The following is a 27,989-nucleotide window of genomic DNA, read 5'->3' on the forward strand; positions in this document are numbered from 1 at the left end:
CTCATGAAGTTAATTTATGTTTTCACTATCATTCAGTCAATTCAGTGTTAGAATTTATCAGGACCAAGAGGACTTTATGTTTGACATGGGTTATGTTGACCAAGGTTGTGTTATTACATAGGGATTTTAAAGGCAGTAAAAATCAATGTCTAAAATATTATATTATTGTTCTGCTATTAATTTTTCAGCAAAATTGTATGTTTCGAAGTAGAATTGTACTATGATTTATTGACATGGAGTCCACTGTATATCAGAGTAATGAGTTATGAGTTACATCAAACATTCCTTATTGTATGTTGCCTCTGCTTTATGTTTTATTTAAGAGATTATTTTTTTATACAATTTTTTATTTTTATGATTTGCTGCCTGTGCTGAGATAGTTTGTCATGCAATTGTATTTGTAAATGGAGCAGGGCCCTCCTGGATAATATTATTGTTTATTGTGTAGGCATTGCTCACTTCTTATTTTAAGGTAATTCTTTTATGTTATGTATTGTAATCATTTTTAGAAGCAGTAGGTAGTACATGACCTACTGTGAACAACACCTGAGGGACTGTTTGCCAAATACTTAGCTTGACATCTTTGTTTCTTTTGTCATATATGCAGGTTGAAACAGCACCCTTTGTGCTGGTTTAGTCATTAGTTCCTACCAAGGTAGATAACTGGCACAAGGCAACAAAGCTGCAGCCACGGAACAAAAAAGCAGAGAGACCGATGTCTTGTGCCTTTATAATTGTTCAAATAAAGGTAATTCTGTTTTGTCAATCATGCAAATAGTGTGTACCATTTTTCTGTGAGGCTGTGTTTGAGCACAGTGCTACTGAATGTTAGCATGCTAACATACAATGATACACATACTGATAGTTTGCAGGAAATGTTCATAATATTTACTGTTTTAGCTTAGCATGCATGTTGGCAGTCTTAATATTTGGTTATTAGCAGTAACTAACAATGTAAACCATTTAAGTTTTAGACAGATTTGAGAAGAATCACCAAATGATCCCTAACCCTAACAGAAATTAGAAAAAAATTAGAAAAAAACCCACAAAGCATCACCAAATAATGATGAATTTTATAAGGAACTTACTCAAGCCAAACTTGAGTTAAACAATGTTTCCAATGACAAACTTAGGTTTGCTTTACATCAGCTGAGAAGCAAAAATTATGACATCGTTGAGAAAACTGGGAAAGTACTTGCTCAGAGACTTAAGAGAGGAAAGTCTTCCAGAATCATTCAGGCCATAAAATCCAATGCTACTATTATCAGAGACCCAAAAGGGGGGTAGGGGCTACGAGGCGGTGGCCCATTTGTTGAAAAACGCGCACTAAAGTGTCCTTTTGGTAGCCAGAACGTGTGCTAAGGTGCCCCCTTGGGAGCCAGAACGCGTGCTAAGGTGCCCTCTTGGGAGCCAGAACGCGTGCTAAGGTGCCCTCTTGGGAGCCAGAACGCGTGCTAAGGTGTCCTCTTGGGAGCCAGAACGCGTGCTAAGGTGCCCTCTTGGGAGCCAGAACGCGTGCTAAGCTGCCCTCCTGGTTGGCAAAACACACTAACCTGCCCTCCTGTTAGCCAGAACGCGTGCTAAACTGCCCTCCTGGTTGACAAAACACACTAAACTGCCCTTTTGGGAGCCAAAACGCGTGCTAAGGTGCCCTCTTGGGAGCCAGAACGGTGGCAAAAACACGCACTAAAGTGCCCTCTTCAGTGGCGAGAACGCGCTGTATGTGCCCTTTTTTTTCTTCGCCCCTGCCCTTCAAAAAGTCTGTGCACGCCACTGCTGGCAAGTAAACTTTTAGAAGTATACATTGAAGCAAAGCACTATAATGAACTTCCTAAAAATATGAATACCTCAATAATGATAAAGAATGAATGTAGAAGTTATAGACTGTTCAGTTACTTAATGTCGTTCAAAAAATCCTTGGGAAAATAATAGTCAGATTAAAAGGAATATTCCCCTGCCTTGTACATAAGGGCCAAGTAGGTTTTGTCCAAAATGGATGAATTGGTGATAATATGCGAAAGTTAATGCACACCTACGTCAAGACCTTATTTAATCCTGCAGTTGCTGTTTCAAAAGGTTTTTGACCGAATCAAGTATAAAGAAGTATAAAGTAGCATCACATATAAGCACTCAAAGTACAAGTAACTCAAAATGTATTTAAGTACAGTACTTGAGTACATGTACTTTCCACCACTGACTGTTGCATTAGATGGTGAATTGTACATTTGCAGCTGCAAGCAGTGCTTTAGATTTTAGTCTTATTATGTACAGTACTTCTTAAAATGATATTCCCAATTATCCTGGGTTCCATCAATATTCATTTTAATGTGAGAACTTGAACCTGACAGTTGTATAGTTAATGACTAGATGTATGTTCATGCAGGAACATCTACTTCCATACATGCAAGCCTTTCCCTAAATCCCTGAGTTTTCCACATTAAGTCTGGCCTGGGAAAATAGCACAGTTAGGAATCAGGTCAGTCTTGGTCCACAGTGGAAAGAAAACGTACACCTATCCTTATCACCAAGATCAGACTGTTAACACTGGCACCACAGCAGCTCATTGTATGAAAAATGGACTCCGGTCAGTTTAGGTAGGTCTACCCCAGCAGCTGTCTGGTTGGATGCTGTTGAAACACTTCATTGGTGTGTTACCAGCATTTAATTGCTCTTCATGATCTCCATAATCTGACTGGACAGAGCAGTGTGATGGTTTATTTGTCATAATCCACTATGACATCTCCTTGTTGGTGGCTGTCAAATGCATTCAGATAACAGTAGTTAATGGGTGAGTCACAGCCATGTTTCCTGCATTAATCACCTTGCCCCTAACAGTCTATTTTTAATTGACAGCAAGTTGGAAGTAATGAGCTTCTATCTATCTCAACACACTCATCCTAGTCAGGTGAGGAGACTATCCACATATGTGCTTTGGATGAGAGCCCTTTAAAATGTGTTCTATCTGAACAATAAAAATAATGGCAACTTCAATCAAAGTTTAATTTTCTGTAATTGTCCTTTACTTTTTTAATTTGCTTTTACATTTTACTTTTGTAGTTTGTTGTAATTGGTACTTTTCCTCCCATGGATCTCCTCTACCAGCACACAATTGGTTTATTTCTTTTCAGGATGACACCCTGTCCCAGATTACATCAGATGGGACATGTTGTATTATGGTCTGCTTTTAAAGCACTTCAAAATCAGCCGATGTACAGAACATGTGATCCCAGTCCCAGTATACATGTGATTATAAGTAGATGGTTAAAACATCAACAAGCAATAAGCAGAACTGGCCCAACACACACTGATTCAAGGTGTTGACATTAATATTGTTTATTATGCCACTGATTTTTTTCATGCAATGTTTGCAGACTATTGGTGGGAGAGATATTTAGCAGTCTTCCTTTTTAGACAACAGTGATTATGTACTGTACCCTGTTGATCCAGGATCAAGAAAAAAAGGGACTTAGTTCTTCATATGAAAAAAGATATTTTATTTGTTTTTTGGTAGCAATCCGCATGCAGTTATGTATTTAATTAATTTCCTTTGGATTTTTTTTTGGAATGGACACAGCCCATTTGTCACTTCAAACAAAGAAAGAAATACATTCACAAGAGATACACACAGCTGAACTTTCAGTAATGCAAAATCATACATATCCAATCTCTTTGGTTGTGTCTTCAGTTGGAGATAAACATCCAACATCTGTCCCAGGAAACTATCAGGTTAACCTGGTGAAAAAATGACAAACACAACAAAAGAATAAGATTTGCTGTGAATAAACTAGAGATGTATTTATTCATGTGTATTTCATGTCAACAGCCCTAAGACGTTGCAGTGTTCATTACAGCACACAGACAATACAAACAGCATACTACTGTTTTGTTATTCTTATCAGTACTGGGTCAATCAAGACTAAGAGCAATGTTTGCTTCTCTGTGAGGTTTTTTAAAAGTGGTAGGATTGTAACATTGAGCAGTCATTGAAAGTATATTAAAAAAAAAAGTATTGATGACATGTTGATGTGGTGTTTACACAAAAATGTAGTTAGAAGCTCTTTTCTGCAGCTTTTCAATCAAGATCTCACTGTTTCTGATTCCTCTTAGCAGTATTTATAACATATGTGGTGACCAGATATCCCATATGTTGTTGTGTGGGACTGTTTGAAGAATAGCACCACTATTATACATCTCCATAATTGTTGAAAACGATCAGGAAACAGTCAAATAAGGCAGATATCTAAAAAGTACAGAGAGGCAGATAGTCAGGTAGAAGCTGCAAAAGTTCTGAGAGCTGAGTGCACAGAGGAACATTTATAGGTTCACAATTCTGTCTTGATACAACTTGCTATAATCATTCCTCCTGTTCATACTGACTATTCAGATATCTTTAAATATGCTTTCAGTGTTCAGTGATGGAGGACTAAATCCACAGTGTGTCCACACAGTCATTTAAAGTAGATGATCAGCTTCTATTGAGCTTCAGCAGTGTGAGTTAGTCATATCAAGTGATATCTGACACATTTACAGTCTTTTTAGCATCAAATTCCCTCTTAGTGTTTCCTGTTGAGCTGTGGTGGATGTATAGAGGGAGGGAGACACCCTCCCTACATTTAAGAGTAGGCTTAAAACTTTCCTTTTTGATAAAGCTTATAGTTAGGGCTCTTTGAGCTCTTAACTTATGCTGCCATAGGCTTAGATTGCCGGGGGACCCCCACCCCCATGATGCACTGGGCCTCTCTCTCCTCCTCCCTCTCTCTCTCTCTATCCATCCATCTATATCCATTAACACTTATGTTCTATTAATGCATTCAATAACCTAAACTTCTTCCCCGGAGTTGTCTTTCTGGTTTCTGGTTTCTGGCTCTGCTTTGTCGTCTCACAGGTAATCTGGGCCTGTAGACGTCCGGATGACGGATTCCAGTCCCGGACCATCTGGCTCCATTGTTGATTTTCATTGTGCTTCTCTCCTCTATCCTTCCTTTCTCTCCTCTCAACCCCAACCGGTCGAGGCAGATGTCCGCCCACTTCTGAGTCTGGTTCTGCCTGAGGTTTCTTCCTGTTAAAAGGGAGTTTTTTTCTTGCCACTGTTGCTCATGTGGGAATGTTGGGTCTCTTTAAAGTTAAAACCTGAGGAGTTCGGTTTAGAACCTGCTCTATGTGTAAAGTGCCTTGAGATAACTATGTTGTGATTTGGCGCTATACAAATAAAGATTGATTGATTGATTGATTGATTGATATAGTAGCATGTGTACTTGCTTTAATTTGAGCTTGAGATAAACTTTTATATATGTTTTGTTTTTGGCTTTTTGGACTGTGGATTTAGTCGTCCATCACTAACATTGTAAGTACATTATGAAGAGATCTTCTAATGCTCAGTATGAACAGGAGGAATGATTGACTTGTTTTAAGACTTTTATGACTGAAAAGACAGTTTTCAGAAGATTAAGTAAGTGGTTTAAATTAAACACCACTTTAAGTAGTATTTTAAACATTTAAAATTTAAATTTAAATACATTTTTTAGAATATTAGAATTTTAGAAACTATACAGAAGCATAGTTTTTTCTACTTGGGTAAATATAGCCTCACAGAGCTGCTAGCATGGCTGTACATTCTTACTGTTGTTTCATGACCTTACGGTTTAGCATTGTTTGTCTAAACTTCATCTGATTTCTTTCTGCCATTCTGACCTCTTCCATTGTTGCATCCCAGACCACTGGCATTTCCTATTCGATCCATCCTTGCTCCAAAGCAGCCAGAGGCCCGTTTCCTGGCAGTCAGCAGCAGGTCCTGCAGGCGGCTCCTCTGGCTCATGGCTCTGCTCTGGCCCTCAGTGACTGGTTGAGATCTGTCTGGTATCAAAGGTTCTTGGTACCCCTCTTGGTCGAGGCTCCATCCTCGAGTGGTCTGACTGCGCTCAGGTTCTTGGTTTGTCCCTGCGTAGTCAGCTTCAGAGGCCTCCTCCTGGGCTGCTTCAACCAGAGTCTCCTCAAAATGCTCCAGTAAAGACTAGTGTGGAGAGGTGAAGAATAAATGATACTGTCCATACAGTCATGACCCAAAGTAGTTACAATCTGCCAACATGTTTTAAGGAAACACATGCTGATCCTCAAGAGGTTATAGCATTTTTGCTGCCACAATGCACACAATTATGATATTGTCTTTATATATATGGTGTTTATTATTAATGATGTCTGTACTAACACCTCCACCATTTCCTTTCATTTCATTTAAGTTATTTTGTGAAATACTGAGTAAGGGTTAGAAAATCAACATCAGTTTGATCTCTTTGCATCTAATAAAAATGTGTGGCACTTTACTGCCTCTCAGCATACATTAATTATCTTGCAAAATAATTGAACTTTATGGACAATCTCAATTAAGCAAGCATTAATTTTAAGTTTTCAGTTTTCCTAAGGACTATTTCTTTGATAGAAAGTAGAGCTCTGATAAACTCACTGCACTCCCTGCTCAGCAGCAAACAGCAGACAGACACAGTTAGAGACTAGCTGGTAAACATAGTGGAGCATTTAGCAATTAAATTAAGGTTTTTTGGCCGGAGGTCCTTTGCTGCATGTCACACCCCCCTCTCTCTCCCATGTTTCCTATCTGTCTACTGTTGAATAAAGGCGTCTATGCTGAAAAAAAAGACAGATATTTTTCTGAGCTTAAAAGGACAATGAAAATTAAACATGAATGCAGTGACTCTTGAACTAACATTCATCACATTACCAGAAACACAACTCCAAATGAGTGATGATGTAGCTCTGTGCCTGCTGGATGCTTAAATAAGTTACTGTTTGCTAAGATGTTGGTCATATCAACTTTAAATATTATATGTCATTGAAGTTTTTAGAGCTTGTTGGCTGCCCCCAAGTGGCCAAACGTATGAGTGAATGCTGGTAAAGCCCAATTTAGCATGAGATTAGGACAAAGTAAGATCAAGGTGACAATAACCAAGTCCAAGTCTTTCCAGATGCAAATGTGAGGAGTTTGAAAATTACAGAGACAGATGTGGATGAACACAACAGCTCATCTTTGACACTGGAATACATTACAGATATAAACCTGCCCTCCCTCAGTGCAGTCTTCTTGTCTTACCTTCAGTTGAGCCAGGTCAGTGGTAGAGGAGGGCCTTCCCAGTACATGACTGTTAACCAGTGTGTGCTGACACAGAAGGACCAACAGGCCCCACAGGACCGCAGTCCTCATGTTATCCTTCTGCTGCTGCTACTGACTCTATAGTCAGCCCTGCACGCTTTTATATATGTGCTCACACACACACACACACCATGTAGCAGGCAGACAGTCAGTGTCAGTGGCTCATCATTTTGTAGATCACCTCAAGTACATTCTGACACCTCTGCATGATAAGGCAGCTGGTCAGATGTATTTTTAAGTGGCAGGTGTGTGTGTGTGTGTGTGTGTGTGTGTGTGTGTGTGTGTGTGTGTGTGTGTGTGTGTGTGTGTGTGTGTGTGTGTGTGTGTGTGTGTGTGTGTGTGTGTGTGTGTGTGTGTGTGTGTGTGTGTGTGTGTGTGTGTGTGTGTGTGTGTGTGTGCGCGCGCGCGCGCAGTATATGTGCCTGTGTATCATCACACTTACCAGCCAGTGATGGCATGACCTCACGAGCCATCTCTGAGCTCTGAGCTCAGTCGTGGTGTGTATTGACAGGAATGCAGCATTCACCATGCAAATACTCAACACTGTCTACACTCCTGAGCCTGAAAAATACCATAGTAGGTTAAAAACTGGGCTCTGCTACTCCACGATTACAGTGAGGCAATTCCCACAGCATAGGTGAAGGAAACAGACATGTATAGTACTTTGATAATAGACTGTGAACATTATGAGAGGTGATGAAACTGCTGTTTATCTTGGTCACTGATATATCCAGTCACCAAGCAAACTGTGAGTTGCCTCTATAAACCGAGTGCAATCCAATACAACAGCTTTGCCATAAATGCTACTTTTATGAAGCATCTTCAATTTTTGTTTACCTTTTTAGGAAGGTGATATTTCTACTTCATATTTATTAGTTATAAAGGAAAGTGTTCATTTAATGTCACTCTCAACTCTCACTCTAATTATTCAATATATTTTATGAACAGAACAGACATTTTCAGTCTGTTCCCTCATCTCTCAGTACTAATCCAAACCAATAACAATTATGCTTTATTCCTTGTATACAAAGCGTTGTATTTGATGATTGCATTAAAATAGTCATTTTTGTCTATGATGGTTTGGGTAGTAACAGGAACAGACAGAATCAGCATATGTAGGAAGGAGTTAACTGATATTACTGTATAAACTGGTGCAGTTGAAATAATCTCATGTAAAAATTGTAACCATTTTGATTATGCTTGTAGACTTTGGAAGAAGGGAGAGTGGATAACGAGGCAGAAAGTGCCAGAAAATCACTTGAGAATGTGACACAGTTTGAGTGTATTGGCAAACCTTAAAAGTTTCACAGATCAGTTGTGCTGTGCATCTAAAAATCCTAAATCTGTTGCTTCTATTAAAAAGTTCAGCTTTAAGAATGTTGTTGGAGATGAATAAACACCAACAAGGCAGGACATGACACATTACCCCCCCCCCCCATACACACGCATGCCCACAACCATATACAATAAACAGACAGTAATGAAGCAAGCACTAAGCAACCAACTGGATGCCAAGCTTCATTTGAAATATCTTTGGTTCAGGACAGAGACTTTCTCTGAGGCTGTATCACTCTTCAGGAGTAAAAACGTGGCACTTTAGGGTACATTCTTTGTATTTATTTATCTTCTTTATATATTTGAACATGTTTATTCATACATTGGTTTTATTAATATGTTGTGTTGAATCTTGTGTTTACCAGTAGTAACACATAGTATCATCAGCATAAAATGTGTGTTGCAGTGTTCACATGGAAACTATTATTATTATGTAAATGACTGGGGACCTATTATTGGTTATTTGTTTTTTAAATTGATTGCACTGGTTTGGTAGACATACATTCATTATTCATTCATTTGACTTTATTTCACACTAACACATACCAGCATTTTAGTGTCACCAATTGACCTTAACTGTATGTTTTTGTTCTGTGGGAGGAAGCTGAAGTTCCAGGAGAGAAACCATGCAGGCCCCACACAGGAGGGCTCCAGCTAGTAGGCTTGAACCCAGAGCCCTACTGCTGTGAGGCAACAGTGCTAACCACTGTACCGCTGTGCACTGAAGTAAAGTCATCAATGTTGCATTATTGTATACATCTATATAAATGTGTTTACCTGTTTTGCCACGCATGGTAATGTTTAGGGTAACTCAGTTCATTGATTTGCAATTGTAAACATTTATTAAAACGTTCAACAGTACATAAATACATTAAATCAATTTAAATAAATATACTTATAAGCCACACACAATATTTAATAAATATTAGTAATAAATAGCATTTGAATGAAAATATTGATTTTGATATTGATATTGATGAGACATTGCAGTCCCACAATTTAGATGGTAAGACTTCATCTTCACTTTGGATCTGCAAGAGAACAAGAGAGCAACACATCAATTATTAAGACTATTCATATTTTCACATATGCTAATTTATAATGCATGGTATACATTATTGTAGATCATGCAGTATTATCAAAGTGGAAACAATCATGAAGATGGCATGAAAAAACACAAATGATGGATGGTGTAGTTTCCCCATCTCTTTTGTGTCACACACAAGCATTTTTTCATTAATTAATTCATTATTTTTCTATACTGCTTATCCTCTCGATAGGGACAGATCTAATCTGACAGTCAGCAATCAGCCACAGGGCTAACATATAGTATATAGACACACTCACATTCTAACCTACAGGTAACTTAGAGTCACCAATTCACCTAAGATGCATTTTTTTGGTCTGTGGGATGAAGCCAGAGTACCAGTGAGAAACCATACAGGCACATGGACAACACACAAACACCACAAAGAAGACCCCCAGCCATGTACACTAGCAGCTGAGTTCAGTCTGTTATGACAGCCTTCAGGTTTCTCATTCACATTCAAAAGTTGTACTAGTTTAAGCTTGTGTATTACTGTGTGTATTCCTGCAGTGAACTGATTGTAACTTACTGTATTTGCCAACAGTGTTGCACCCCAGAGAGCTCATGGAGCCTATTCTGTCCATCCGTCGTCCAAAGCAGCCAGAGGATCTCCTGGAGGAGTCATTGCGGATGCTCTTCAGATTCTTAGCTGAGAGAAACTCCCTGATTGCAGCCTCGTCCAATCCAATTTGGGGTTGCTGTCCATCTACTGCCCCTTCTATGTTTAAGCTGTCAAGACTTTCCCTCTCTGGAGAGGCTCTCTGGTCCACCTCAGTCTGCTCTGAAACCGACTCCTCTAGTATATGAAGGATCATCTGAAACATCCAAATTGTTAATCAACATTTAGTCTAACAATGAGGGAGACTAAATCTTTCAAATCTCATCTCATTAAGGACATGCTGTACATAGCAACACGTAGCACCTTAGAATGCAACAGAAGCTCATTTTAAGAGCTTTTGCAGGATTCATTTTTTATTAATAAAGGTATTGATTATGCTTGCACTTGCTGATCTTTAGAAACACTGATTCTATTTCAAGAACCACATTTCAGATAACATTTAATACATATAGTCCCAGGGGACAGGAAGTTGTTGTTGATGAAACGATGACAATAGACATCATCATATAGTACATTATCTTGCTCAGATACATTCAAATTCGACACTGTAAATTAAATGAAACATTTTGTCTTGGTGCTACAGATTACTTAAAGCCCTTACAGGGGCTCATGATGAGGCTTTCAGAATCACTCATTAGTAGACTTACCTTTAAGGTGTCCATGTCAGTGTCAGTCAGGGCAGTGCTGATAGGGTATGTGCTGAATAGCTGCAGGTTTAAGATTAAGAGGAAGCCAAAGACTGGAATGGAAGACAATTGCATGTTTGTCTGTGAATTCCTGCCGTTTGTATCAGATGGATGGATGCTCTTTGGCTTCTTTGCTCAGTGACTGTTTGGATGCTGAGCCCACAGCAACACCCTCTGGTCTTTTATACTTAAGCTTGATGCACATAGGTATGCCAGGAATTGGAATCGCATTCCTGACACCTGATTCTGATAACAGGAGCTGTCGGAAACTGCTCCTTTTAAAGTGTTGTCTCTCAAATATGGGGCATTCGTATGACATAGTCACTTCCATATGCTACTTTGTTTCAGAATCATACTCCACACCCCACTGAAAACGGGATATTATTGTCACTGAGCTACGGGAAGTAGTAAACTAACAGACAGTGTGATGGTGTTACTTAATCAGGGGTGTACATGATTGTGGTAGGAGAGCCTTCAACAGGAGGAACCATTTCCAGACTGCCACTTTGCTAAAGGGTCATTCAGCAAAACATGTTGTCCTTATAACTAAAGAAAAGAAACAGCACTTGCCCCTCCCTCATTACCAGTGCTGAGGTGCCCTTGAGCAAGGCTCTTAAACCCAACTGCTCCACTGGCAGATCACACTGTGGTTCTACTGGGCAGCTTCCACTTATGAATGAGTAACAGTGTTAAGGGTTAGGGTTACAGAGAAACAGAGTTTTTTGTTTTGTTTTTTTTAGTTCTCCTCTCAGGGTTACCACATGCTTTCATGGTGTACTGAAAAAGATTTTAAAGTGACCTGTACTGTAACAGGGTGGAAATTAAGGGTTGAGGCTGATGATAAGTAGCAAACCCTTGATAAAAGTGTCAACAAAAATACTACTCACTGATCTCATCAAGTGATTTTGTATGTAATATTGCCAAATTTAATAGTTAATTTAAAATGTTCTTCTTGCACTCTTGGATGCAATGACAGCATACAGGATACAACCTAAGAAGTTAACATCAACAAAAATATTCATACATTATATTTATTTATATTATACTTAAAACTATTAAACTAATGAAACCCCACATTTTTTTTGTCTGGATTATCATGTGTTTGTGACATGATTGCAAACAATACAAACAGTGTGTGTGTCTGTAGATTGTCCATGCTGCGTTGACAGAACCAGTAAAACATGAGATTATAGTTGTGGAGTTTTTTTCTCAAGACATAAACAGTGAGAAACAATCATACATCATTTGTGGTCTCCAATAACCAGTCGGTATTAGAAGTTATATTCTGACTAAGAAATGAAAAAAAGCTTTACATGCGTAAAAAGCTTGAGCTGTGGTTGTTATAAGCAGCTGTACAGAATACAGAACATTTTCATACTAATACAGGTTCATTGGATTTGTAAATATTACACCAGTTGCAGGTATTTATTTTCCCTTCACCACTTTGAAATATGACTTCAATGTTTTGCACGTCCCTTTTTGTGGACATAATCGTTCATAGATATATTATGTGAAATGTTAGTAATTCAAATCTTACCAATAACAAGGAGCGTGTAGACAACATTATTTAGACTGATATTACACTCAACTTGAGCAGCTGTCTATTATATTAAATTTTAATTATCCATGAATGTTTATGAAAAAAAAAGAATTCAGCCACAGACAGCTATATGCAAAATTATTTTACTACAATACAATCTATTACAAGGCAACTCTACTTTATCCAACAAGAAAATAATAAATAAATAAATAAATACTTGTACAATAATTTATTAACAGATCACACATGAACAAGGAAATCACAGTTCTGAAATAACTTCCTTTGTCAGTGTCAGTCAAAGTTTTGTGAATGTCAGATGAGTTGATGGTCACACTGATGTGCAGATGGGAAAACGCTGCATCATCCACGCCTGTTGGCAGAACAAAAGCATATTAATGAACTAAAGTGATGAAAAGTAAAGTGCAGCTGCTGCTCTGGTGCCCTTGAGTTGCTGCAGTGCGTAGTGGATATCTTAACTTATATATGTAATCATTATGAAACAGAAGCAGGTGCTATAAACTTAATTTTCTCTGCATAAATAAAAATACATTTGCTTAGATTCGGCTCCCTATAGCATAATTTTCTTCAGAGTTGGGTACATCCATGTGTTTATTCTCAAAATGTAGTAAAATAGTCTTGCATTACTTGCATAACTAAATGATGGGGATCTGTGTGTATAGGCTACTGTTACTATCAATATTTATTGTATGATGATTTCTTGATTGCTCTGAAGGCCAGCGTTATGTCCCTAAACTCGTGTTCTGCATCATATTTTATTTGCATTTTATTTCTTTGAAACTGAATTGAGAGCACATCTGCATCTCCGTGAACAGCAATGTATCGATGTAACTTAACTCAAATGTTCTGTTTTTGCAAAATAATACAGTCGTTGTATTTAAACACTATTTTCAGCCAGCTCCCTGATCCCTACCTTCAGCATCCCAGCCCGCTGAAGGAGCCGATCCTATCTAACCGGACACCGAAGCAGCTCCTCAGCCCGCCTTTCTTATACCGGCTCCACGAGCGCTTGGAGGTTCTCACGAGGTCTTTGAAGAGACGCGTAAGGACGGTTTGCTTCGCCGCCAGCGCAGAGTTGTTGGGGTCGGAGGAGTCCCACGGCTGCTCATCTGGAGCTCCGTACACCGCCTTATCTGGGTTTCCATCGCTCCCCTGCACCTCCATCTCTTCCGAAGAGTAGTATGGCGCGATGTTAACCTCCTCTTCTAGAAGCTGCTTCAAACTCTGAGGGAAAAAAAGAACGCTGTTAAGTTATTCAGCTTGTGCCAACGCACTCATTAACTGCACTGGTAGGCCGACATAAGCTGGATGGAAAAAGTTGTATCACGTTTAGCAAACAGCCGCAGAAAAGATCACTATTCACTGGGCTACTGAAGCATAATGCATTTCAAATATTACACTGTTATAGTGGCACGTCAGAATAATTGTGTATCAATTAAAAGCGCAGGTGAGCTTACCTGTAGATCAGAAACGGGTTTGGCTCCAATAAGATGAAGCATAAAGAGCAGAGATAAACAATGAACGGATATGTTTGGGCTCATCTTCTTTTACGTTTGTTTTTCTTCTTTTTACTGTTAGGACCGGCTGCAACGCTGCTCCGATCTCCTGCTCGTCTGGCTCAGGTGCAGCCTTTATACACGACCTGATTCCGTCACGAAGCCTGGGAAAATTAACGTTGTGTGACAAATGCGTATACACGTGGGAGTACAGAATAACCTGACTGTTGAAAATGGAGACTGGAATCATTTGTAACCACTGACTCTACATTCTGTGTGATGTGCTATAGCTTTGTATTTTGAATGTGTACTGTGTTTTGTTTTTTTGGCTTTGTACTGTTATTGTATTTTTAACACGTTTTAATATTGACCTAATAAAGGGACTGCTGAATAGTCTAACTCTGGTACAGTTTATGTTTAACGCTGTACACACAGTGGTGAAATGTATTTAGTAGGGGAGACCAGGTACAGTTGTAACACTCTTAGCAATTTTCCCAATAAATCAGAAACCGTTTACAATGGAACAGCCAATTTGCTATATTAAAAACTGTAATGTGTCAACTACAGAAACAATGTATGAAAGTGCTTTTAAAAAATATATTCAGGTTGTAAAATGCATCGAAAGACAGTGACTCCAATGTTACAATTTTGAGGTATAACAAAAGATGATGATGATGATGACTGTTCTGTATACTCAACAGTATACAAAACAGTTACAATTAGCTCTACCTGTATTGACTAAAACATACAAATATTGTGCACATGATGCATTATCAATAATAATCCTGTAATATAATATATAACATAACTATTTTTACATACTTATGCTATGCCATACTATGATATTTAAAGTACATTATGTGTATTGATAATATTTATACTTTTACTTGAGATGCAGGACTTCTGAATGCAAGACTTTGGCTTGTAACAAAGAATTTTTTTATTGGAGAATGTGAAGACTTCCTCCTCCACTGGTACCAATTTCATTAATACATTTAAGCCTAACAAATGTAAATTAATTTCAAGCATTATCTGGCATTAGAGTAATCTACTCTTTGATTTACTAAGCCATTGTATGTTTCTAGTGATGTAAGGTAACTCTTGCAGCTATATTGGTAATCACCATCATGAAAGACAATTGATAATGACATTACACACATGACAATACTATTTCTGTTTGCAATCAGACAGGTTTATGTGATAATGGGATCAAGAGAAAATCTATTTGCACAGCTCTTCCAACATAAATTATTCTTAGCTGGAGTCTTATATGTGAAGTGTTACCAGAATTAAATAATACCTATTCAATATTTTATACTGGCTGACATTTCCTCTCCTTATGTGTTGACTTACAGTTGATTCATCATACAGTGCCATCACCTTTTAAATCATTTTGCCAGTTCCCCTCCACTCAAAAATGTGTTTTCTTTTCCTTTACTGTGATATTCACTGTACAGAATGATGTATGTCTAGAGTTTATTCTCACATTCATCTTAAAGATGCACCTACAACCATGAATTGTAACGCCACAGCTAGTTTTGTGGATGTGGAAGTGTGATGTGGAAACTTGAAGCCTTCAGTGAATATACAGTGTTAGTACCACCTCCGCCCTATCACCATCCAGCAGGTACCGGGGGTAAATTAGGAGCGATTAGCCCTGGACCCTGTGAAGCTGAGCACACTGTGTGGAGGTGGATGGCAGCTAATTGACATTTCCCCAGCTTCTCAACTGGAGGGCTATCATGCAAAATTGACTCAGGCCTCAGGGCAGAGGTTTCCTAATTTGATCTGTTGGTCCTGTCACAAAGATGTGTGGAGATGTGATCAGATTGTGTGATGTAATCAAAAGGTTCAGAACACTTACTGAAAGAACCTTATTTTCAAATTTAGATCATTTGACATTGCACTGAACACTGCTTTGTTTTTGTGTGGCTTCCATTCCTTCAGTCTGAGTCTATGCTGATGCTCTATTATAAAAGAACAGGTTGTAACAGTAATTCATCAGTCGACAGTGTGTTGCAAATTGCCCTGTATGTCTCTACAGCTTCAAAGCAACTGAGCCATGTAGTATGGTTTTCACTCCCTAGTTTGAGAGACTGGCTGACATTTAAACCTCTTAACTGTCACTCAGATGAAGAATGTGCAATCCACCCTCACACCGGTTCCCCTCCATTAAAGGTCTTAATTAGAACATAAGCACCTCATCATCTAAACAACAAAGCTTGCTAAACTGAGGCGAGGAACTGTGAAATGAGTGGGATACAGTAGGTTAAAAGTCATAATGACGTCAGAACTGTATATCAGACAACACAGCAGTGGCTCCAAGAGCCATATCCTTCAGGAGGCACTCCCCACTGGGATGACTACACGTTTGACTAATATTTCTTTTACTAAAATCAATATTGACAAATAGATGTGTTCAGTTCAGCACCTTCATCGAAGTTTTCCGTGTCGCAACACGTGAAAACTCAAGTTTTCAAGGTGTTCAGTGAAAACTCAAGTTTTAAAAAATATTTTCATCACAAACGCGTTAAGATGACACTGACCAAATTTGAAGTCAGTTGAGTTAAATCTCATAGTCGCCTGCAATGGCAAAATCTATGTAAAAAGTCTTCCTGTTTTTTTGGGGTATGGCTTCTATTATATCTCTGATGATTTAGACATTCTCTTTCTGAACTTCATAGTTTCTTCTGCCACTAAAATACACCTTCATACCATTACATCAGTCAGTAATGACAGCTGTGTTATGTCCGTGTGTTTTGAATGGGTTAGTATGAGAAAAGTACAGTGGCCGACAAGGGCCAAACACACTGCAACAGCCTAATGCATCTCAGTTAAGGAAAACAGCTTCAAGTACAGAAACGATTCAAATTAACAAACTCAACACACAACACAAGTCTGGTACAAAAAGAGGAACGTAGTGCAAATGAAAAAACGTGCTGCAAAAAACAAAGACAAATGCAGCATCATCAAACGCGCTGCAAATAGAGAAACGATGCAAAGCACAAAACAATACAAACCAAGAAACCATCTTCAAAAGAAAAACGCTTCATAACCGGTCACTACTACTACACGGGATGGAGAGAGACAGAACAGCTGACTGAACCACTGGGTTTCAACATATAGCGGGAATGGTAATGTGACTTTTATTTGATTATATTTATATGTTATGTTTATATCACTGTACAACACCTAACACAATGAACAAATACACAAAGAGTAAATGAATTGTACAGGATTTCTTGACCCTAAGAAATGAATAACCTTAAGTTGAGCAATCAGAGTTGTAACTATAGCATCATACATAATAAAGCAGTGTGCAGTGTTGTCAATCGCTTTGTTCTGATCAGTTCTCAAGGAGGAGCACCAATTTTTTGATTGGTCTCTCAATAACTGAGGGCTTGGAGGGAGGATCTTGTTTTTTATGAGGTTTCCGCTCCCCAACTTGCACTTTAACTCGGCGAACTAAGCCATCGCTACTTTGAACAGTCTCAACCACTCGTCCAAGTTGCCACTGATTTCTTGGGACGTTGTCGTCTTTAATAATGACAATATCATTTACTTTGAGATTGCGCTGTGGTGCCATTTCTGTCTCATGGATATGTTCAGCAGATACTCTTTTTTCCAGCGGCTCCAGAACAGTTCGATAAGATACTGAACTCTTCTCCACCTCTCTGTCGCATACAGGTCCTCCTTGACAAATACTCCAGGGGGAGGAAGAGCAACTTTAGATTTCATCATAATGAGGTGATTTGGTGTTATAGGTTCCAGTGCCTGAGGATCATTGATTCCATCCACTGTTAATGGGCGGCTGTTAACAATAGCCATGGCCTCATATAGCAGTGTTCTGAGGGAGGCGTCATCAAGTCGACCTGGGCACTGTGCAAAGATACCGTTCAGCACATTTCTAACGGTTCTGATCTGGCGTTCCCAGACACCGCCTGTGTGACTGTCAGAGGGGGCATTGAAGACAAATTCGTACTGCTTCTCAGTCAGGAAGATTTCCAGTAGCTTAGTGTCGCATTGTTTAAGTGCTTCCTTGAACTAATTTCTGGCACCAATAAAATTAGAGCGTTCACAGCGTAGTTGTTGAACAGCTCCTCTCAGGCTGATGAAGCATCTCAATGAGTTGATGAATGAGTCTGTTGACAAATCTTCGAGCATTTCAATATGAACAGCTCTAGAGTACAGACATGTGAAAATCAAGCCGTATCTTTTGTATGCTTTGCGGGCTTTCTTTACAATGAAAGGGCCGAAACAGTCCATGCCGCTGTATGTGAAAGGTGCTGAGGCTGCGACACGTTCTTTGCGACACGTTCTTTCTGTCGGCCGTTGAAGTTTCCTGCAAAACACACAAGTGTGTTTCAGCTTAGCAACCAGCTTGCTCCCACCAATTACCCAGAATCCATTGGCCCGAAGCTCCATTAAAGTCTGGCTTCGACCCTGATGGCATGTCTTAGCGTGGAAAATGGGACACAATCAGCTTGGTGATGTGGCTGTTATTTGGTAAGATGACTGGGTGCTTGACTTTGTGACAGAGTGATGACATTTTCAATCTCCCACCAACACAGAGGAGTCCTTCAGACCAGATCGGGTCGAGACTGAAAAGAGCTTGAGTTTGGAAGGTCTTTTTCACCCTGAAACATCTTCATCTCATGGGGGAAGGCTTGCTGCTGTACGATCTTAATCATTTCGTCAGCAGCTTTCTCACACTCCTTAACAGTCACATGCTCACTGTGTTGCTTCTGTTTAGACCCCAACCTCTTGATTCTTGCAACCACCTTAAGAATTGTTGTCCAGGAGGAAAACTGACTCAGACGCCTGAGGATGTCATTACAGTTTTTGGCTTCGGTTGCAAGTACCTGAATTGTCTTGACTTCAGGATCACCAACAAGTAATTCTGTTGGAGCGCTGGGTGTTAGATGTAATTCACGCTCCAAGAGAAACTTCAGTCCTCGCAGCCAGTTTGTTGAATGAATGTCTGAAGCACGAAGACCTCGGGATGCGTGATCGGCCGGGTTTTCTGCGGTGTCCACATAGTGCCACTGACTGGGATCACTGTTATCCCTTATCAGCTGAACACGGTTTGCAACCAGGCCCGTCGCAACAGGACAGGCAAACCAAGCAATTGCCTGGGGCCCCGAGCTGGCCGGGGGCCCCCAGACAACGACTGGTTTTGAATTGAATGCAACGACAAACTGTGTGCGCGTCCCTTTAATGCTGTGATGGTCAATGCAGGAAAGTGCAGCGACACTGTTATCGGAATCCCCCTCAAGGGGGCCCCCCACACTGTACCTATGTTTCCCGGGACCAATGTTCCTAGTTCGTAGTTGAAATATAAACAGCAGCAGTGTTCTTTTTAAACCAACAAAATATAACCTCTTAATACACGCCCCTATTTTTTATGTTTTTAGCCTAAACGACGTCATACACCGATGGAAACCTCAGACTATTGGCTAAAAGGTTATCAACTTCATTTCACTGAATATTTCCATAGGCTGGAACAGCTGTCAATCAAAGCCTAGTTGTCGTTGTCGTCGGTCACATGTCCTCATTGGCTTTGGAGGCATGTACTGCCTGAGCACTGATTGGCTTGTGAGTGGTGTCGTCAGAAGCAGAAGAGGCTCACGGTTGTAAACATCTAGTCACGTGTACTCTGAGTTAGACGTGCAGGTCAGGAAATGACGTAAACGGACCGTATATGGTTTGTTATTTGTGTTATTACGTTACGTGTTGGACTAAATACATGTTGACATATTGAGGAAAGTATTTCGGTTTTATGGAAACGGATTTCATATTTCACAAGAATGGATATTTGGCGAGCTGTACAGAAAGTCCTGAGTCATAAGATGATCGTTGTGGATAAAGGGAAGACTTTGAAGGTATGTAGCATTATAGCTGTTCTTACTTTAGCTGAGTGTGGCTGTGAGCAACCATACAATGTGTGAGTGGTCTTGAATGAATCAGGACAATCTAAGCTTTCTAACAATGCACGGCATTCAGAAGAACGTGTCGCTACCTAATAACATCCGTCCCGTCCCGTAAGAGGAACAGCGTGCATTAAGAGGATAAACTGCTCTTCATTCATAGGAACATACACTCTGCCTTTTCACTCTAGAATACGGTGTGTAATGTGTGTCTATGTGTGTGTAGTGTGTGTGTTTAATCCAAGACATGATGTAGTCATGCATTGGAGTGGAGGAATGTTAGCATTGATGTGGCAGCCAGGTACAGAATTACGAGTTCGTTTTTTACATTGATCAGAGTCAACTGACTCACTTGCGTTGCTGCTGCCTCTACCGCTACTCGTTTTTTGTTTTCAAACGACGCATCGACGCACAGTTTTTGCGTCGACGTATTTTTTGTGTCAGCGTAATCGAGCCAAGAGAGGCTCACAGGACTGGCCGTTATGTCAATTGAGCGTGATGTTCGCAGGTCTTTGGACATGGAGGACATTGCGGTTGCCTTTGCTGAAGCTAAGGCTCGCAAACAGCAGATGCAGATATTTTGCATATTTTTTAATGGTTCATCTTATATGTGTGTGTGTGTGTGTACTTTTATCTATGTTGGATTTTATATTTAATACCGAATTTGCAGTTTGTTTATATGTTGATTGCAAATGTTCAAATAAAATAAGTAAACATACTATGTGTGCAGTAGCCTATATGCAACATTTGTAAGCAGTATTTGCACTGTTAAGAAATATTGTATTGATATAATGTGTGGTTGAACTTCAACAGTGTGTCTATGCTGTGGTTCCTGTAGGCTTTGGGCGGGCGGGGCGTAGGTTTTTTTTGCTGTGGTCCAGGGGGTGTCGGCGTCCGTGGTGGTGGGGGGGCCTCCAAGTTCATTTTGCTTGGGGCCCCCAAATTCCTTGAAACGGCCCTGTTTGCAACATATATGTGGAATCTACGGGCATCATTGCTAATGTACCCAAGCACAACTTGTGAATCTGTCCAGAAAACCTCATCATCAACCTTTATGTCAAGTTCACCTTTTAACATGACACTGACTTTTGTAGAAACCACAGCTGCTGCAAGTTCTAGCCTCGGGATACTTGTGACCTTTGAGGGTGCAACGCTTGCTTTCGCCATCACGAGACTGCAATGGACCTCATCCTTGTCATTTTTGTACCTGAGGTAGGAACATGCACCGTATCCCACGCAGCTGGCGTCCGTAAAATGGTGCAGCTCTACTCTGACAATGTTTTGGAAGTCATATGGGTGGTAACATCTCGGAATTGAAACTTCTTTCAACTTGTGAAGACCATTTATCCATTCCTCCCACCGTGGCCTCATATCTTCTGGGAGTAGATCATCCCATCCGATGCCTCTGTGACACAGTTCTTGAAGGAAACGCTTTCCACTTAGGCTGAATGGAGCGATGAATTCAAGTGGGTCATAAAGAGAGGCAATGACAGACAGGCAACCACGCCGGGTTGAAGGCTGGTCTTTCAAGCTGATGTTAAAGCTGAAAGTGTCAATTTTAATCAACCATTGAATGCAGAGTGCACACTCTGATGGGGTTGGATCCAGTCCCAGAGGTTCGATGGTTGCTGCTCTTTCTGAGGGATCTAAGCAGGATAGGGCTGCTTCCTCATTTGAGTTGAATTTATGAAGGCGTAGGCCTCCTCTTTTGCACAACTCCTGTAAGTGATCAGTTTCTTAGCTTCCTCGACCGATGGAACGCTGACTAGCCCGTCATCAACATAAAAATTTTTCTCCGCAAATGTTGATGCCAGTAGATAGGTAGCTTTGTGTTGCCGTTCCAGATGTTTCAAGCCAAAATTGGCACATCCTGGAGACGAGGCAGCTCCGAAAAGATGAACCGCCATCCTGTACTCTTGTGGTTCCTTCTCCAAATCTCCACCTTTCCACCAGAGGAATTTCAGTTAATTCCGGGATTCAGGAGTGACGGAGAACTGATAAAACATTCTTTCGATATCACAGATAATCGCTACGGCCTCCTTCCTGTAGCGGCAAAGAACTCCTACCAGAGGGTTGATTAGATCAGGCCCAGTTAGTAGAGTGTTGTTTAGAGAAACACCATGAAATTAGGCCGAACAGTCGAATACGACTCTCAGCTTGTCCGGTTTTCTGTGATGCGGAAGGTACCACTCAATCTCTCAGATGTTGTAGGGGCAGGCTCTGCATCACCCTTGTTAATTGTTTCTTCCATGAATGTTTTGTATTGATCATAATATTGTTTATTTGTCTTTAATTTCTTTTTAAGACACTGCAGGCGAACTGTGGCAAGCCTCTTGTTGTTTGGCAGGTCGGGTGGACTTTTGCCCTTGAAAAGGAGGGGCATCTCATAATGTCCATCTTTCTTCTGCGTGATGTAGTCACTGAGGAACTGTATGAAATTAACATCAACCTGGGACACATATTTATCTTCATAAGTTCTCTCGATGAAGTCTGATTCTAGGGCTTTTAGAACATCTGTCGCCGATGGAATTGGCAGTTCTTTTCCTGTGAGCCAATGCAGAAAGCTCTGACTTCCTTGTCTGTCAAGATGGGGGTTTGATGAGCCTACGATACTCCATCCTAGTTCTGATCTCTGTGCAAACGGTTGATTTTTGTCACCAATGATAACCTCAAGAGGAGCTAGTGCTGATGGACAGTCATATCCAATTAGGAGCCCTACATCACAGTCTGTGAAGTAGTGCTAGCTTATCTGCCAAGTGTCTGAGATGAGGCCACAGTAATGCTGTTTCCTTCGTTGAGACGTAAGACTTGCCCACTGGGATGAAGTCATGGCTGTAGGCCTGCTGTAGTTGGATGTGGTTCTTAGAGTGCAGTCCTCGAACTTGTAGACCATGGATGTTTTTGCTAGATATGATTATGTCAATAGCCGTCATAGTGCTAAGTTTCAGTTTTACTGGTTGGGCATCAACATTCAGTTTGTCAAGTACATCTTCTAAGACAAACGTCGAGACACTCTGTATATGTCCAGTATTGCATATGTAAGTACTTCTCTTTGTGGCTCTTGTACTGAAGACACAAGGACTGGGACGATACTTAAGGTAGCAAAAGCATGTTGTGTTGATGTATGGGATACGACCTTTTGTGTTTCCTGGCTTGCTTGTTCTTCTGTGAAAGTGGAGCTATTCCTTGTTGCTTCCACAGGTCTTTGTTTCCTGTCTTCATGCGAGCATGTGTTGCATGTGTGTCGCCTCTTACAATCTTTGGTCATGTGACCCTTTCTCAGGCACCCAAAGCAGAGCCGATTTTCATGGATGAATGTTTTTTTGTCTTCACCACTCTTTGCTGCGAAGGTGGGACACTTGGTGATGCTATGAGCTTCACTTTTACAGACGGAGCAAGGTGATTTTGGTTTATTGCTGTTTGTTTCTTGTTTCTCCTGAGCGAAACTGTTTGTTTGTGTATTTGTGTTGAGAGCTTTGGCTGTCTTTGGTGATCTTTCATCTGTGGCCTTGAAATTCATCAACAATGGAGAAGCAATTGGGTTACAAGCTATCCGTGCCTCTTTGCTCAGGAACTCTGTGAAGCATACAAGATCTGGACAGCTTCCAGATGTGTCAAGTTCCTCTACAAGAATTTGACTCCACTTGCGCAAGATCCATTCTGGTAATTTTTTGAGCAACTTGTGGTTTTCTTCACAATCGTTAAGGATAGCTAGTCCTTTCACTTGTAGGATCGCTTCAGTGCAGCCTTGGAGGAAGTCAGCAAACTCTCGTACGTGCTAGTGGGTCGTTTGTGTTGATCTTTGGCCATCTCATGAGCTTATCTCGGAAAGCCTTTTGTATGATGAATGGGTTCCCATATCTGTCCTGTAAGACTTTCCATGCTCTATTGTATGCCTTCTCTGAATCTCCATAAAAGAAACCTTCTACAGCTTTGCGCGCCTCTCCAGCAAGATCATTTTTGAGATAAAACATCTTCTCACTTGGTGAGAGGGGTTTTCTGTCAATAAGAGCTATGAATGAATCTGTAAACCTTAAAGAGTCACCACTGAACGTGGTTGGTTCAGGGACCGGCAAGCGGTTCATGCTTAATGAGCTGGCGAATGCTTGGGCTAGACTGACAGACTCCTGGGTCATTGTCACTTCAGGAGCTGCTTGGTGAGGTTGGAATGATGCTGCAGCATCTGGATTCAATCGAGGTTTAGTTTCCACTCTGAAGCAAGCAGAGTTAGATTTGTCAATCTCCTCATCATGGTTCTCGAAACCTTCAAAATCGTCATATGCTCTCACACGAGCTGCTGCTATAGAAACGTCTTTTGCTGCTTGTAACTGCTGCAATTTTGCTCTCTCTTGTTCCAACTGTTGTTGCATTTCCACCTCTTTTTGTTTCATTTCTGACAACATTTTTGCCTCTTTAAGTTTCCATTCACCCTCTAACTTGTGAAGATGTGCTTGCTGTGCTTGGATTTCTTTCATGCTCCTTGGCATCCAGTGTCTCTTTTGGTGTCTGTAGTTGCTGTCCGTCTTAAGTCTTACCTGGATGCAAGCAAAGTAAACTGGCTGGTATCAGGTTGGTAGTTGGACCTCAGATGTGATGGCATCAGTTTCTCACCAGGGATGGCAGGGCAGGTGCAGCGACTGTAGCGGCCCCTTGGATTTACAGATCAAGACACAGAGAGTTTCAAACGGGTGTCGATTTATTTCTTCCTCTCAACGAGCACCATGCACCATAAGCACTGTGAAAACTACAGAATAAAACAGAAGAAACACAAAATGCTAGTTTCACAAATAATTCACACATAAATCATATTCACATATTAATCATGTTTACACCCAATACAAATCATTTTAACCAACTAATAATGATGAAATATGAAATGAAATGTTTTTAAGCTATTATGACAAGTGTATCACATGCTTCTTTTAAATGAAATTGTTCACAGAAAGAATATATTGTTTTTATCCTGACATGTGCAATTACATCATAAACAAGTAATGACATTCTCTTTTCTTAAACAATATCCTATCTAATAATAATAATAATAATAATAATACTACACACTCCACATTTTTTTATACCTCATTCCGCTCTCCAAGGGAGCTAATTAAAGAGTTTCCGCCATCAGCTAGCATGCTCTCTCAACACACACATCTCACAGTTCGGAGCTCTTGGAAATAACAGGTACAAACAATACAAACATAATGAGATGAATCACAATGTAAACCCCTTCCTTACAGGATTCAAACAGATGAACATGCTAAATAACTGTTTACAAGTTTTTACCGTTCCTCTGACGATGACAAGGTGGCACTGTAGGCCTACAATGTCTTGTTAACACATAAACAATACTGTGTAGGAGAATATTAATGCAATTTATCAGACATTTACACTTGATATACACACACAGTGGAGATCATTCATACCTGCTTACAAGTTAACTACTGTCATTAACAAGCATAACACGTAATGTATGTAGAAACACCGTGGTTCAGTCAGCTGTTCTGTCTCTCTCCATCCCGTGTGTCTTTCCATTGAGCTGTTACGCTGAGAGTGCCCCCTGCAGGTTTGGAGCACTTGTAGTGACTGGTTATGAAGCGTTTTTTCTTTTGAAGATGGTTTCTTGGTTTGTATTGTTTTGTGCTTTTCATTGTTTCTCTATTTGCAGCGCGTTTGATGCTGCTGCATTTGTCTTTGTTTTTTGCAGCACTTTTTTTCACTTGCAGCACATTTTTTCATTTGTATCACGTTCCTCTTTTTGTACCTTGTTTTGTATCTTGTGTTTGAGTTTGTTAATTTGAATCATTTCTGTACTTGAAGCTGTTTTCCTTAACTGAGACGCATTAGGCCGTTGCAGTGCATTGGGCCCTTGTGACAATGTTTCACCAACATTGTCACTTGAGTCAAACACACTGCTAACATTGTAATGACAACACCAAGGATGGCAACAACTCTATCATGGTTATGACATATTTTCTGACACTATTTCAACTCAGTGTCCAGTGCTGTATGGTGCATGCGGAGAATGTAGCACCTGATAAATGATGGGACAATGACAGTTGTGGATGCTCATCTGAGTCATCTTGTCAACACTATTGCAGCACCCTCGCCCCTCATCAGATTAGTTTATCACCAACACACTGCTGGAAGAATCCCCAGCTGTCTGCCCTTAACTAGCAGATTGAGCAGAGCATAATTTCTTCTTTTCAATTAAGAGTTTTACTGGAAACTTTACCTTAAAGTTTTACCTATTCAGTAGCTTGTTAAGTTGTTGAGTTGAAGAATGGCAGAATTTCTCCTCTGCTGTATCTGCTAAGCTTTCCAATCTAGCACTGCATGTAAAAGTTTAAATCTGCAGTAATATTTCAAACAATGGGTCCTACATTTCAGGCAAAAATCTGTGACTGCTGATCTTTCCAGCTAATAACTGTCAGATTTTATTTTAGTCTTCAATCACAATGTGCAGGCAGAAAACAAAAAGAGCAGAAACACAGGGTCAATGCAGAATGGACAAGTACAAACCAGAAAGGACAAGATGACTCAACAAAGACTGAACAGAAAGCAGAACGAGGCACAGGTGAGTTGAAACAAGACACAGGTCAACACATGGAGTAATCAACCAAGGTGGCAAGGTGACCCAAGGAGCAGCCTCGTTGTCTTGCATGAGGTCTGGAAGTCTGGTTAACACTACAAGCAAGCATACTTTGGTTTACTGCTTTGTTGAGTTGGCAATGCCATCAGTGGTCAGTAAATCCTGCAGGCTGGAGGGCCCAGGTCACTCCTTTGTTCACTTCTTACAGAGTTAGTGGTAAGCTCAAACTGCTTCATGGCTCCTGTTGCTTGATGGATCAATCAATCATCAATCCTTATTTGTATAGCGCCAAATCACAACATAGTTATCTCAAGGCACTTTACACATAGAGCAGGTTCTAAACCGAACTCTTCAGGTTTTAACTTTAAAGAGACCCAACATTCCCACATGAGCAACAGTGGCAAGAAAAAAAACTCCCTTTTAACAGGAAGAAACCTCAGGCAGAACCAGACTCAGAGTGGGCGGCCATCTGCCTCGACCGGTTGGGGTTGAGAGGAGAGAAAGGAAGGATAGAGGAGAGAAGCACAATGGATCAGCTGCCAGACGTTGTGTCACAGCAGCCGGTGCTTGAATCAAGCAGGCTCTGCCTTGCTGCTGTTCAGAACAGAACGTCTGCTGTGTCTGCTGTGAGCAGAGCACAAGAGAGAACAGAAAGCTGAGGAGCTGAGCTGCTCTTTTGTAACTTGGTGCATGTTGCACTTCTCATTTCAAGATGGGCGCCTTCAAGGGTAGACTGGCAGAGCAGGTCCCTTCCTTCAGACACCACAGGGACAGCCAAATAACTCTATTTATGGAAAGATATTGCCCCCCCCACCACACTGGCAAACGATCAGCTTTTGCTGTAAAGTGTTAAAAAAAACTTGAGAGGTTGTTCTTTTGGTAACACTTGTTGACTTCTTGCTTATTCACAGAATAATTTGTTTGTTTACCCCTCTGGAGGAAATTACAACAAACAAAAGCCTGAGTGTAAATGCCTCTGTGCAAGTGCATATCACGTGACCCAACACTATAAGCTGTTAACAAGTTTCTTATAAGAGCTGATGCTACTATTTAATCTTGCATTGTCTTATTAACATATAATACTGATACTTTTTTTGACCTTCCTCTTTCTGTTTGATCAGTTTTTCCTTTTGAAGTCTAGGTTTCCTTTATGAGTAAATAAATGTTTGGTCTTTTGGACACTTTGCTTCTTCTGACTCGTGCTTTTGGGTCCAGCATTTTCTGGAACATTACAATAACAAAGACCTTGGTAGAAGGAATCACCAAAATAGCTGACCTTCCTCCAGTCCAGTTATTTTCACTTTTTGGTAATCATTGACAATCTTGCCAAAAAGCAGTCAAAACTTGCTTCTGTAAAAAATGATGCAGATCCAGTCAACTCATTAACTGAAAATATGACGTTGAAACTCTATTTCTGTCAAGCTAATATGTAACCACAGCAAAGCAGTTTAATTTAAGCCATCATGTTTATTTTTTATCACCATTACTTATACAATCAGTCAAACATCAACCCTGTTTCCTGGGGATAAA

General features: G+C 40.3%; 3 protein-coding genes across 3 annotated transcripts; all 3 read right to left on the bottom strand.

Annotated features, from left to right (window-relative positions):
- Positions 1-5,656: 5,656 nt before the first annotated feature.
- Positions 5,657-7,213, bottom strand: nppa (natriuretic peptide A). Its single transcript, XM_053317263.1, has 2 exons — positions 7,103-7,213; positions 5,657-6,010 (listed from the first exon to the last, which is right to left on the bottom strand). The coding sequence occupies exons 1-2, from the start codon at positions 7,211-7,213 to the stop codon at positions 5,657-5,659; spliced, it is 465 nt and encodes a 154-aa protein (XP_053173238.1).
- A 2,304-nt stretch (positions 7,214-9,517) lies between these two features.
- Positions 9,518-10,970, bottom strand: nppb (natriuretic peptide B). Its single transcript, XM_053317264.1, has 3 exons — positions 10,851-10,970; positions 10,114-10,399; positions 9,518-9,528 (listed from the first exon to the last, which is right to left on the bottom strand). The coding sequence occupies exons 1-3, from the start codon at positions 10,962-10,964 to the stop codon at positions 9,518-9,520; spliced, it is 411 nt and encodes a 136-aa protein (XP_053173239.1). The 5' UTR covers positions 10,965-10,970.
- Positions 10,971-13,362: 2,392 nt separating this feature from the next.
- Positions 13,363-13,988, bottom strand: nppal (natriuretic peptide A-like). The gene is made up of 2 exons (XM_053318358.1): positions 13,905-13,988; positions 13,363-13,671 (listed from the first exon to the last, which is right to left on the bottom strand). The coding sequence occupies exons 1-2, from the start codon at positions 13,986-13,988 to the stop codon at positions 13,363-13,365; spliced, it is 393 nt and encodes a 130-aa protein (XP_053174333.1).
- Between the last annotated feature and the right edge of the window lie 14,001 nt (positions 13,989-27,989).

Source organism: Scomber japonicus, chromosome 4, assembly GCF_027409825.1.
Source record: "Scomber japonicus isolate fScoJap1 chromosome 4, fScoJap1.pri, whole genome shotgun sequence".
NCBI lineage: Eukaryota > Metazoa > Chordata > Actinopteri > Scombriformes > Scombridae > Scomber > Scomber japonicus.

What these genes read in the sequence shown, in the direction of transcription:
- nppb (XM_053317264.1), bottom strand. Translation starts at nt 10,964, where the DNA reads ATGCAATTGTCTTCCATTCCAGTCTTTGGCTTCCTCTTAATCTTAAAC. An exon ending in CTGACATGGACACCTTAAAG is followed by an intron (nt 10,400 to 10,850) that starts GTAAGTCTACTA and finishes TGGATGTTTCAG; the next exon opens with ATGATCCTTCATATACTAGA.
- nppal (XM_053318358.1), bottom strand. Translation starts at nt 13,988, where the DNA reads ATGAGCCCAAACATATCCGTTCATTGTTTATCTCTGCTCTTTATGCTT. An exon ending in AACCCGTTTCTGATCTACAG is followed by an intron (nt 13,672 to 13,904) that starts GTAAGCTCACCT and finishes TTTTTCCCTCAG; the next exon opens with AGTTTGAAGCAGCTTCTAGA.
- nppa (XM_053317263.1), bottom strand. Translation starts at nt 7,213, where the DNA reads ATGAGGACTGCGGTCCTGTGGGGCCTGTTGGTCCTTCTGTGTCAGCAC. An exon ending in CTGACCTGGCTCAACTGAAG is followed by an intron (nt 6,011 to 7,102) that starts GTAAGACAAGAA and finishes TCTCCACACTAG; the next exon opens with TCTTTACTGGAGCATTTTGA.